The sequence below is a fragment of the Lissotriton helveticus genome, chromosome 2_1, assembly GCF_964261635.1.
Source record: "Lissotriton helveticus chromosome 2_1, aLisHel1.1, whole genome shotgun sequence".
NCBI classification, from domain to species: Eukaryota; Metazoa; Chordata; class Amphibia; order Caudata; family Salamandridae; genus Lissotriton; species Lissotriton helveticus.
Genome location: NC_136059.1, coordinates 150,194,728 through 150,208,855, shown reverse-complemented (window position 1 = coordinate 150,208,855; position 14,128 = coordinate 150,194,728). Strand labels below are relative to the sequence as shown.

At 40.6% G+C, this 14,128-nt stretch overlaps 1 protein-coding gene across 1 annotated transcript in view; it reads left to right on the top strand.

The window, feature by feature from the left end:
- Positions 1–14,128, top strand: part of LOC144819257 (receptor-type tyrosine-protein phosphatase mu-like) — a 643,238-nt gene that overhangs the window by 497,067 nt on the left and 132,043 nt on the right. Inside the window, exon 11 of the mRNA XM_078677226.1 lies at positions 4,047–4,117. Within this exon, the coding sequence (XP_078533352.1) occupies positions 4,047–4,117 (71 nt within the window). The remainder of the gene's footprint in view (positions 1–4,046; positions 4,118–14,128) is intronic.

The window sequence follows — 14,128 nt, the reverse complement described above, 5'->3', positions numbered from 1 at the left end:
GTTCATGTCGCAGGGGTATGTGAACTGATAATGGACTTCAAGGGGGTCATTAGGATGGCGGGAGGGGATTGGGACCGCCCGCCATTGGTGAGTGGGTCCCCTTGCAGAGTGGGAATAGTAAATTTTACCCCTCCGCTATCCAGCGCCTTCCCTACTGTTGCACTCACTGGAGTGGGAACAGTAATGTTTACCCCTACGCTATCCAGTGCTTTCCCTACGGTTGCACTCACTGGAGTGGGAATAGTACATTTTACCCCTCCACTATCCAGCGCTTTCCCTACTGTTGCACTCATTGGAGTAGGAATAGTAATTTTTACCCCTATGCTATCCAGCGCTTTTTCTACTGTTGCACTCACTGGAGTGGGAATAGTAATTGTTACCCCTTCGCTATCCAACGTTTTAACTACTAATATTTTTATTTTGTTATTAAATATATTCCTTATTTTATTTTTAAATTGTTTAATGTTTTAAATAAATATAGAATATTTTCTTTTAAATTATTTATGTATGTGTTTATTTTATATTTATATAATTCAAAAAGTTAATAAATTAAATAAAGATAATAGCAAATAAAATGTATTTAAGTACATATATGTATATGTAAATATTTTTTGTGTTTATATTTAATAAATTAGGTTTATTTGTTATAATTAGTTTAAAATATATATTACATTTAATTTATATTGTTAATAATATTATTATTTTTAAATTAATTTGTTATTTTTTAAAGTCAATATTTTTTACATCTATATTTTTTACATCAATATTTTTGAGTCAATAATATTGTACTTACCTTTTTAAGTATGGGAATTCGATATTTTTGTAATCAATATTTTTACATCGATAGTTTTTTCAGCTATATTTTTGCAATCAATATTTTACCATGAAACCAATAAATATATATAGTACATGGATCCCATTAAAAGTAAATACTGTCTTGTCCACGTCAGAACTCTACACCTATACTATGCACACTCACAGTGATGCTGTGCTATGTGACATGAATTCAGTAGCTTACTATTCAGTAACTCAAATATGAATACACTAGAACCTACAGGAAGTATCACAGGCTTGTCAGTCTTTTCCAAGATTGAGATGTTTCTTTTTTTTGTTTAAATGTGTTTATTGCGATTTTTACAGTGTTTAATGCACATTAACATTCTTACATCATCACCTTGAATTGACACATAACTGTGATTAGGAACAGAGTGAGTATACAATACATATTACATGTGTTTCCTGCATTCCAGTCTTACAAACTATAAAAAGAATCAGGAAGATGCATGACAGCTGTGTGTTGAGTCTTATTTCTACAAGAATCCCATCCGTTGTTCCGAACCCATTGGTGTGGGCGTCTTATGCCCTGACTGAGGCTGTGTTCGACATATGTGCAACTATATTTCACTCTCATTTTTCCTTCCCTATGCTGTTGTGCCTGACTGCACCTGTATGTAATGCCATCTAACTATCATCGGTGTCTCAACTGCCGATATGAAGTGGCTAACTGCCAACTTTGGGGGTAAAGAGAAACTAGGGAAAGCGTATAGGAGCTATCTGTACCTGCGTCTGTGTTATCGCTAATGGGGACGGTGACTTAGTCTGTGTACCGTTTGGCGGTTCGCGGGTGCAATGGTGCGCATGCAACGGGAAGAGTCACCGCACCCGTGGAAAGGACCCCCCGTGCGAGGTGGGACAGCTCCCGGACTGGCATCCGCATGATCCTGGGCATAGTCAGAATGACCCTGATGCAGAATATCTACTTATGCCGCTGCAGGGGACTGGGGTGGGGTCTGGGATTGAGAGAGTACCTGTTCTTCTGTCGGGGGTTGTTTCGTGTGTGAATGCGTATAGCAATTGTGCCCATTCTAAGGAAATGGGGTGTTTTCGAATGCCTTTCACTTCCTCATCTCGCAGTATCTCTTCCTCCATTTTGCCCCATTTTTGCACCGCACCTATCCATGTCGCTTCTGGCGGTCCCGTTGGGGCGCGCCAGTGTATAGCTATTCCTACGGAAGATCCAGAGTGCACATGCTTCCCATGTGGTGATGGTCCTAGTGTTAGTCGTCACCCTGAGCATCGTGTGAACTCGTTCCCAGTAACCTTGGATGTTAGGGCAATCCCGAAACATATGCTTAAAGTCCGCCTCAGATGTTTGACAGCGGGGGCATGCAAAGTGTGTGCCTGGATAAAAACGGTGAAGTCGGTGTGGTGTGAGGTATGCTTTGTGAAGGACATTAAATTGGATGTTCCTAAAGCGTGCATTTCTGGAAACTTTTGGGGGATATTCTAGGGCAGTGTCCCATTCCTTATCATTAAGAACTCTTCCCACTTCTGTTTCCCATGTCTGACGCAGTGTCTGTATCGAGGGTAGAATCCGAAGATTGAGATGTTTCTTTTGGCCTGATCTGTCCTGCTCATATTAACTTCAGCTCACCAGTATCTGTTGACCGTCTTGGTCCACCAGCACAATCACAAATTACAGATTTAAGGGTCACTTTTGACTTCTGCCTGACCTTCTTCCCGCACGTCAAAAGTTTATTGAGAAGCATCCTCCACAACCTTGAGCATCTACAGAAAACCCTTTTTCCTGCTCAGCCTCTCTCCATCTGCCCTTACAGTGGCCATTTCCAAAACAGATTGCAATGCAATCTACACTAGACAGCAGGAAGAAAACTGCGGGTGAGCTGCAAATAGCACAGAACCATGCTGAAGCCCCCATTCATAGGCTGCATCACCTTGACCACATCTCAACAGCATAGAGGCTCTTTACTGACTACTGGTCCTGGAGCAAACCCAATTTAAAATGCGTGCATCGTCCAGAAGGCAGTGCATGGGGGAACCCCAGCTTTCCTATCTAAGGTCTACCATAGGTACCAGCCGAAGAGATGCCTGATAGGAGTCACCCAGCACCTGCCTACACTTCTACTATCTAGGCACAAGCTGCTTTGAGGAAACTCATGCCACACTCACACTTCAAACCTATGGAGCACCCTCCGCAGGCATGATGTCTATAAATCTCTCTGTTTCTGATAGTCTACACATGCCCTGGTGGACGCACCAAAATGCAATACAGCTCTTACTACTCCTGACAAGCACGTTTACTTGCTGTCATTCATCATGATGCTATGCTAAGCCCACGCATAATGAAATAAATAGATTCATTAGGTTAGACAAGTATATATACTAGTATATACAAGTACAAGTATATATAGTAGGGTGCAAATCTAACAACAAGGTACACACCTGAGAGTATGGAGCGGTCAGATGTGAATATGAACGTCTGGGGCAGACAGAGAAAGCAGGGCAAGGGTACATGAACATTGGTAAGGTAGGAGTGACAAATAGAGGGGGGTTGAACCGCGTGTGTCAGTGGAGGGTCATTAATAGGGGTAGTGCGATTGGAAGGATCAGTGGAGTAGGTGCCTCATTATTTACATATACCATAGTGTTTGGGGAGTAGGGTCTTTTCGGCAGTGGAGGAGAGATAGTTTGTGGCAGGTATTCACAGGGATGGAGTTAACATGAGAAAGTCTGGTGTACGTGTCTTCCTTTTAGGACTTCCTGTTTTATACACAGCTGTGGGTAATGCATATTACTCTAACGGTCTCCAGCTTTTGAGATTGGGTTGCATGTCATGTTTTCCACTGCACATCCTGACAGCAGTTGAAGGGGCCAATCTGATCCTGCTGAGCAGACTCTCAGGAGACAATGCTAATTTTCTGAACATTTAATACAAAACTGTGCGCTTCAGGTCATCTTCTTGTGGAAGGCAGCAGCCTACTCATGGTGTCCACCTGGTGATACTGCATGCCCTTGGAACAGGACAGAGCTCAATATTGATATAACATTGAATAATTTAGCACATACACCATGGATTTCAAACTTGTGAGGTTTATCACTGTGCCCCCTTCTTTATCCTACACAGAAATGTAATGCCATCAAAATAGGTTTCATCTGGCTCGCTGGGCACAAAACTTGCGATGACTCATTTCTTGTGCTTTCTGTGAATACATTCTCATCATCTCTCCTCCCTTCCTCTGTTTTAGATGACCACTCTCGAGTGGTGCTACAATCGAGAAGTCAAGGGGATGATTACATTAATGCCAACTACATCGATGTAAGTATCTGAATGACAGGTGAATTGAGGAAGCATCAAGACCAGGGCACCACTAGAGATCTCAGTTGCAAGGTTTCAGAAAATTGATCATAGCATTTAACCTCAGTTGTGGTTGTAACTGTATCCTAGCACAGACTGCCCCTTGGTTCTGGCTCTCACCCACTAGTTACGAGTTTGCTTAAATTGCAAGTAGGACCAGTAATGGGTTTAAAAATACATTTGTCATGTTACACTGTAACCAAGTTCCCAACATAACCCTCTAATCCCCTATGCTAGTGTAATCAACCATCCAGTCAACATGTTTTTCTGCCAGCTCTTCATCCTAGCAATCTGCCAAAAATTGATGAGAGGGAGAGACTCCATGAGTGAGATCAAGCTAAAATCAACCAGGATGTACAGATATTCCTGGCCAAAAGCTGCAACTCTGAGAGAAGAGGCATCCAGTCACTTGTGCTTCCAAACGTCACTGAGAAACTCAAGGAGTTGCTTTAACAACTCAAGCAATGGACATAGACCGTTGAGAGGGCACCGAGGGAGTCTAGACTGAGCAGGCAGTCTTCATGGAGGATGAACCTTTCATTTGATGTAGGCTTTTGTTTTAACTTTGGGTTACCTGGATGAGACTTCCCTTGTTGCTAAAAAAGACCCCTGCTAAAAGCAGGTGTCTTTAAGAGTAAAACATGAGTTTTTGAAACATCTGTGTTGCCTTAAAAATGAGGCGTTAGTAAAAAAAAAAAAAAGAAAGAAAAGTAAGTATTTAGTGAAAATGAAATGATATCAACAATTTAGGATGGAACTGTTACCAGCACCATTATCTTTAGGAATAACCAAGTAGGTATGTTTTTGAAGAAAGTTAATGAAGCACTCCAATTCTCCTTATTGATGCAATTGCAACTATGAAGTCTGCTTTCCATAACAAAAGAAATGTCACATGAACCCATAAGCTAAAATTCTCCTTTAAGGTGAAACAAATACAGTTACAACTACATTGGAGAGCAGGGTCTCTAATTGGTTGGTGTATATATAAATGGCCTTTTCACTGTCTCACATTCTTGAAGGATGAGATGTCTTCTGACCTACTAGGATAGGCAAAGATAGCTGAGACATAACATCCCTCATTCACCTGGCTTTCCCATGGTCTTACTATACTGAGCCTTTCTAGAGTCTCTCCAGTCTGCACACAAGGCAGTGTTGTCAGTTCTGGACAGACCTACGTGTGCAAGAGCTAGTTTCCCATAAACCATGATCGCAAGTGCAGCAAGGGAAGGGAGAGGTGAAGAATCAGCCACTTTCACCAAAAGGCCAATGGAAGATCCAAGTGTCATTGCAGTTCATGAAAACATCTGATATTCACATCTGCTTTGGTGGCTTTCTCATTAGACCTGCATATTGTTGGTGGTTACTGGTCACAGTGAGTGAGCCGGCCCTGGGGGATGAGGTCCTCAGGGCGCGAGTTATAGTTACCTCAGGGCACAAGTTATAGTCACTTGACATAACTATAATTGGTGAATTTCAGTGGTTTGGTTAAAACATGTGGCACATATATATGCAGACTTTAGGCATGTATATTTGGGGTTAAGTATAGAAAATATACACTTATCTATAAGTATACTTAGATGTTGATATTGTGGCCAAGATATTTTTGTCAATATTCAATACAGAATATGCTGTGCCTGTACCCCTGAAACTTGGCCTTAAAAAATAGTGTCTTAGAATGTTGGTGGGGCACCTGCCTTACAAAGTAGTAGTCCATTTTTTGACAGCTCAACTTGGGTAATGGTCTACATAATAACCCTAAAATTCATGTTCCATTTAAGGGGAACAGGTGGAGAGTACTGTACATGCATAATTGTTATGTTTGATAGACCCTGTAACAGGGAGTACTTCATCAGGTTTGTCATTCTCCAGTGATGTTGTTTCATCCATGTAACAACAGTTCTGACAGAAAACCATATTGGGAGCTTCAGTTTTTAAAATGCCACTAAACATTTCAATCAATCTGGATTTGTTAAGCGTCTTTTATTACCCTTGTGGGTGTCCAGGCGCTGTGGATGCTAGCTGCTTCGGAGTGATCTGTTCATTCCAACAGCCAAGTCTTGACAACAACAAACAGAACAAGTGATGGACAGAATACTGAACAATGTCAAACAGCCACCCCAGTATAGGGATCTGGGCCTAAATCCATAATTTTTTTTGCTGCCATTCCAGTTTAAACCCAGCAAGCATCCTGGGATCAGTTTCGGGGTTTCACCCCTCAGCAGCCAGGCTAGCTTTACCCCAGTGGCATGGAGGTCATGGGACCCATGTCTGGGTATACTGATCTCACTCGGGTTGACAATTGTAAAAAGAACAATTGATAGACAGAATGCTGAACAATGTCAAACATTTACCCCAGTCCAAAGATTTTGTCCTAAATCCATTGTTTATTGTGCTCACTGTGCCATTCCAGTTTAAACCCAGCCATATGCAAATCAGTTGTGACCCTGTGCCCAATTGAAACAGTCCAGTCCGAACTGCCAGGCCAGGTCCTCCCTGGACCGGAAAAAAGTATCCTAGGACTGGTTTTGGGGTAACAGCCCTCATCAGCCAGGCTAGCTTGACTCCAGTGGCACAGCGAGCAAGGGACCCACGTCTGGACATTCCCATTCGACTTAGGGTGAAAAGTGCTTCAGCAAAAAATGATAGACGGAATCACTTGGTCCAAATTGGCGTGGTGTAGTGAGCAAAAGAACAATGGATTTATCCCAGATCTCTTGAATGAGGGGGGTTGATGTTTGATTTCATTCAGCATACCCTCTATCATTTGTCCCCGCAGCACTTTTTGCCCTAAGTAGGAGGGGTATGCCCAGACGTGGGTCCATTGTTTGCTGTGCACTGGACTCAAGCTAGCCTGGCTGACTAGGGGTGTTGCCCGGATTACGGTCCCAAGATGCTTGTTTCTGGATCAGGGAGGATCCGGTTTGGCAGTTCGGGCTGGACTGTTTCTAGACTGATTTACATATGGGTGGGTCCAAACTGGGGTGGCGAAGTGAGCTAAAGAACAATGGATTTAACCCAGATCTCTTGACTGGGGGGAATGTTTGATTCATTCAACATTCCATCCATCGTTTGTTGCCGCAGCACAGATCTCGACAATATTCACAATTGATTGCGAATCCTGTCAACTTTTTGGAGCTTATATGTTTCCTAATTATGTAAAGTGAGATGTGTTTTGTATTTCTAAGTAGGCATAAACATTTTCAGAGAAAAATGCCCTATTCATGCTTATCAAATTTACAGGGAACATTTGCAATCTTGGCAGGATCCTCTGGGTACAAAGTTCTTGTCAACATTGATTCTTTAGTAAAGTTAGGAGTGAATCTGAATTTCTGAAGCACCAGGATGAAAAGGGCCTAATTATATATATATATATATATATATATATATATATATATATATATATATATATATATATATATATATATATATATATATATATATATATATATATATATATTACCTACTGGCGGTCGCCAGTAGGTATATATAGTTAGGATTTTTTCCCTATGGGTTTTTTGAAAATTCTATGTCTAATAACTTTGGCGTTTGTGGACGGAATTGGCTGAAATTTTCTGGAAAATGGAACATTTTGTTTCTGAGCAGCCCCTGGAAATTTGGGGGGGGTTCGTCAAGGGGAGGCCGAGAAAAAAGGGGGGTCCCAAAACGTGTTTTTAACATTGAGTTTTCCATAGGGCGGTTGGCCTCACTTTTAGCCCGAACGGCTGAATGGATTTGCACGAAACTTGGCAAAATTGTAGGGACTGGTAGCCCGATGTGCCTTTTGTAGGTCTCAATATATGTGCTTCAGTGGATTTTGAGAAATTAACGTTTAAAAAAAGATATATATCTGTAACAGCGGACCGGGCAGCGCCCCGGTTCGCGGACCTTACGCGTAACGGAACTTCGCGTAGCGAAGCTGATTGGCTCTCCGGTGTCTGTCAACATTCTAAACAGTCCGGAGCGGCCGCCATCTTGTCTCTCGGTAGGATCGAGAGACAAGAGGAGGCCAAAACAAAGGTGGAAATAACCATAAGGGGGCATAGTAGATCCTCCCTGATCCCCTAGGTTTAATGTGGAGGCTTTAAAAGGGCCCCGCGGGGCAAAAAAAAATATATTTTTTTTGTTTTTTTTCGTGGGTAGCGCCCGGTCCGCGAACCGGGAAGCGTTCTGGGCAGCGTACTGCAATGAAAAATGAATGATAGACTTTTCAAATGCTGTATGTTAATTGATTGTTGGTTTTGTTTTATTTTTTTTATTTTTTTTTTGGTTCGCTCCTGGTTCGCGTACCGGAGTGCGAACTGGAAGCGAACTAAAAGAAATAGAGGTTGGCAGAGTTTCAAAAATTCTACCAATTTTTTTTATAATGGGGAGGTAGTTCTGAAAAGAACTTTTTTGGGGGTTTTTGTTGTTTTAAATTTTTTTTATTATTTTTCTGAACATTTTTTATATTTTTTTTGTTTTTTCTGAACATTTTGTAATTTTTTTGTTTTTTTGGGGGGGAGGGGGGAAACAAAAATGATTCATTGAGAAGGGCTCAACAGGAGCAACGAAAAAAAGAAGAATTTATTTTTTGGGGCGTTTCGGGCAATCATGATTTCTGATAGCTCTCATTATAAGAATAATGCTTCTTTCTCCGTGGCAAAGTGTTTGGCCGCACCACACACACACTTGCCTTACTTCCCCCATGTCCATTTGAATGTTCGGGATCACCTCCCTCGCCTCTGGTCCCGATATTTCTTTCACAGCAAAAGTTCTCTTTATTGCCAGGGGATTTTGTTGTTCATCACGAAGCTGGGCAGCACTATAATTATTTGGGTGCCACCTACTCATATGCCTGTGCATCGTATAATTGCCGAAGCTGTACTTCTTGTCAGTGCCCCTTGACAGTCGATCTTTGCAAATACGGCAAAACACATATCTTGCGTTAACTTTTTTTTGCCCAGCTGGAAATGTAAAAAATTGGCAGATGTAATTTTCTTTTCTGTTGTACCTCCTGGGCTCCTCTGGCAAAAACTCAGGCTCTTCCTCCTCTTCCTCCTCTTCTTGATCTTCCTCAAACATTGGTTGAGCAGGTGGTCCTTTCTTCCCTTGAGGAGGTGGGGGTGGTGGTGGGGGAACACTACCTGAAGCAACAATGGAAGCCATTTCTCAATAAAGTAAAAGGGTCTTTCTCTCACCAAGATGAAAGTCAGAGTGAGGAAAGAAGGAGGGGTTTTCATCATTTGGGAAAAGCAAAAGTTCTCAACTAATGAAAAGTGTTATTTTTAGGTCACCTGACCTAGCCTTCCATTATTATGAAACCAAAAGTGAAATGAACCAATGAAAAGTTTTATTACCAAGTCACATGACCTCTCACGCTCATGTTACGCGCTGCGGAACGCTCCCCGGTTAGCTTCCGGTTCGCTGCGCTTCGCGCCTCGGTCCGCGCCCCGGGACACTTCCGGGTGCGCTAACGCGATACGTCACAAGACGCATTATGCGGCAACGCGATACGTCGCGCTTACGCGACGCGCCGCGGATCGCTTCCGGGTCGCTGCGCTTCGCGCCTCGGTCCGCGCCCCGGGGCACTTCCGGGTGCGCTAACGCGATACGTCACAAGACGCATTTCGCGGCAACGCGATACCGTCACTATGTTGATTTCTTACTGGTTCGCGGACCGGGTCGCGGCATCTATTTGAGCTAACGGAAAGCTTCCCGGTTCGCGGACCGGGAGCGAAACAAAAAAAATATTTAAAAAAAATTATTAATAAACATATAAAATATATTTTTATATTTAAAGAAGAATACATTTTACAGCTATAGATATTAGCTTTTAAAAAACCAATGAAATTCATTGAAAAAACCATAGGTTATAGACCATATATAGTTAGGAATTTGCATTTACAAAACCTTGAAAATTCACTGAAAAAACCATAGGTTATACACCATATATAGTTAGGAATTAGCATTTATAAAACCTTATTTTACTCACACAAAACCAATGAAATTCCATATATAGTTAGTGGTACTAACTATATATCACGCACCCGCAATCCACTGCTGATCATGTCACATATGACATCATTCATGACATGGTCAGTGACATCACTGATGACATCACTGATGACATCTCAAATGACATCACTGATGACATCACTGATGACATCTCAAATGACATCACTGATGACATCACTGATAAAATCTCATTTGACATTAATGATCACATCACTGATGACATCATTCATGTGATAATACGATGAACCTCTTCAGACTCTAATATAACCTTAGATACACTCAGTGTAAACAGACACTCACAGACTGTCACTCATCCATGGAGTTACTTACACACCTAGTCAGTCATGCAAAGAATCAATCACAGCTCCATTTTCACAACTATACAGTTATACACACCTTATTTATTCAAACATATACTAAAACATATTTACTCACTTATACAATCCTGGATACAAGAGCACAATGATCCATACAGCCACTCACACATTCACTGGCTCTTATGCACAGTTATTTATATATGTCAACTCTCACATGTACTGTATTTTACATATGTACTTACTTTGACATGTAGCACTGAGATATGTATTCACTCACCAATACAGTCATGCACACAGTCAACCGCCCATACAGCTGTTTCCACATGCACTTTTGAACCCATACATCTATGCACAGAGTCATACACCTCCCAGCCACCCACACACACTCTCAGTCTCCCATACAAATGCTTGGGCAACCAATCAATAACCCATATAGTTACTCATATAGCTAATGATCAACACATGCAGCAGTTTACAGAACAACAGACATAATGATGCACAAATTAAGACAGTTTAGTCACTAACCCATGCACTCAGTGAGACAAATTTAACCACTCACTCATACAGTCAGTCATGTACCTACTAAATCCTTCATCCAGACACTTATACATCCACTCATTCTTAAATATGTAAGACATATTTTAACTTTACAGAAAAATACAGTCACTGGATGTTGTCATCAGTTATGTCATCAGTGATGTCATTTGAGATGTCATCAGTGATGTCATCAGTGATGTCATTTGAGATGTCATCAGTGATGTCATCAGTGATGTCACTGACCATGTCATGAATGATGTCATATGTGACATGATCAGCAGTGGATTGCGGGTGCGTGATATATAGTTAGTACCACTAACTATATATGGAATTTCATTGGTTTTGTGTGAGTAAAATAAGGTTTTATAAATGCTAATTCCTAACTATATATGGTGTATAACCTATGGTTTTTTCAGTGAATTTTCAAGGTTTTGTAAATGCAAATTCCTAACTATATATGGTCTATAACCTATGGTTTTTTCAATGAATATATATATATATATATATATATATATATATATATACATACACAATCCAAACTCCTGCCTATCGGACCTGGATTCCGACTTCAACACAGGTACAGACCACAAAAAAGCGCTTAAGATAAATGCAAAGGTGGTTTATTGACCCCTTGTCTCCAGCATGACGCGTTTCGGCTACGTCACTGTAGCCTTGTTCACATGACAAGAGGAACCAATGGCAGTGATTAAATACTGTGCACAATCAGTGGCTGGGCGTTAACAGCAAATAGACATAGAAAACATATTCTAAAAAACACATTCTGAAGAGAATCCATTTCAATATGATGTGGTAATTAAATAATCTCATTAATAGAATCAATTTGGTACATAACACATCTCATAAATACCAATATAGATATTATTCCATTCTAATTTGATGTTACTCATCAGAATAAAATCAACTAGCACGAATACCATACAGATAAATAAGTTCTACCACATCAACTTAACTAAGAATGTGTATCAAATATAAACTGCATATCTTTTAAAATCGTCTATATACAAAGCTGTACCATTAGACATGAATAGCCCACGCACACTCGAGAAAAGTGCTAGTGCAAATCAGCGCATAGTGCAAAATAACTGTGAACTTGGAAATACATATGAACTTCTCATATTCAATTCAAATCTTTATTTCGGCATAGTTGCCATAAAAGAGTCACTACACATACATACAATATAAAACACTTTTGACATAAAAGACATTCAAGAAAAGAATATTCATACTGAAAGTAAGTCAAAGCTCAAACATCAATGAGATATTTAGAAAAAGAAACCAACTAATTGCTATGTTAATCCTATTTTTATAAATGGGCTTTGTTTACAGACATTGGCCCTTTTTTTTCCTTAGGAAAAAAATTGAGTATAAGAATCTACTAACACTGAATATTATTGTTTGATTTGTGTTAGTTATAAGAATTCTCAGAGCCTGTGTACATGATCTCACTCCTAACAATAAGCATATTGGTTTTATCCATCTTTTCCTAGCCAATACATAGGCAGGACAAAAGAAGAGAATGTGTAACTCATTTTCAATCTGAACTTCTCATATCGTTTTACCAAGTTTAAAATTGAATCACTATAAACGGGGAAACATTAGAAGAAAACATGCTTGGAACCACTATAATGATCCACATGTTATAATTATATGGAGAATAACTGTACACAATATGGATATGTGCGATTAGAATACCAAATGGCAGCATTTTTTATCAGAACATTGTGGCATAGTGCCCTTTTCCCAATACCGGATGCTGCCAATTGAAGCAATTACCCTCTCTCGTTACCACTAGCTATGCAAGGTTGCTTTAAATAATCATATAACTGCTGAGGGCCGCACTTAAAGGATGGGAAATTATACACTCGGGGCATTTGGTTAACAGAGATAGAAAGAAAATAGCTAAAATGAGACAATCAAAGCTTGTACCTAGGGCAAGCTAGTGATGGCACAAGCGGATAATGCCAACATAGATAACCTGTAACTATATCTATGTGCACAAGTTCAATGAACAGACAGATAGCCTAACAAGACTGTACTACCTTCTTGTTATAACAAAAACAATGCAAATCCTCCCCTGTGTTCATCCCTTTAGGGATCCTGGTGTCTAGAAGTAATATATATTTGCTTTCCAGCTGTCTCAATGTTCTTTTTCTGTTACCACCCCTGATGTTTTTAGGTACTGCATCGATGATTAAGTACTTCAGATCATTTAAATTCCTTTTGTGGACCGATTCAAAGTGGCGCGCCACTGGATAACTATCATCTGAATTGACAATCGCTCTAAGGTGCTGGAGGATACGATTAAAGGCCTGCAGTTTAGTACTCCCAATGTACTTGAGCCCACAAGTACACTGGAGTACATAAACTGCGAAGTCAGTGCGACAGGTGTAATGTCCCTTAATCTGAATAGGTTTAGGATCAAATGCAGAGTAATATTCATTGGTGTTAATTCCAAACTTGCATGCTCTGCATGAGATACACTTAAAAAAAACAAATTTGTCCGATAACCAGTTCTTCTTTACTACTATCTCAGGGCTAGATTTAACTAGAGCATCCCTCATGGAGGGTGCTCTTCTAAAAATAATTGAGGGTTCGTCTGGTAACAGTGAAGCCAAACTGACATCAGTCTTGAGTAGCGGCCAGTGATTTTTGAGTATCCCCCTCACCTTCCTGTTCCTCACACTAAAGGTGGTGATAAGGCTAATCTTGTCATTGGATTCCTCTGTTTTACGGATGGTATTCGTGTTTCCTGCAGTGAAACATTCTTCTCTGCTAACTCTGTTCGGCTTCTATTTTGCCCCCTGTAACAATGAGGCACTATAGCCACGAGCACAGAATCTATTGAATGCCTCATTCTTGCACCTCTCCAAATCTGACTCCGAACTGCAGATCCTACGCATCCTCAGAAATTCCCCGTAGGGGATACTTCTGACGAGATGACCCGGATGCGAACTGCTAGCGTGCAGAATCGCATTGCCTGTTGTTGTTTTTCTGTGGAGCCGAGTTTGCAATTTATTATTGCAGATGTATACTTCTACATCTTAAAATTGGATCTGGTTAGTGCTGATTTGGGAGGTAAATCGCAAATTAAGCTCGTTGTCAT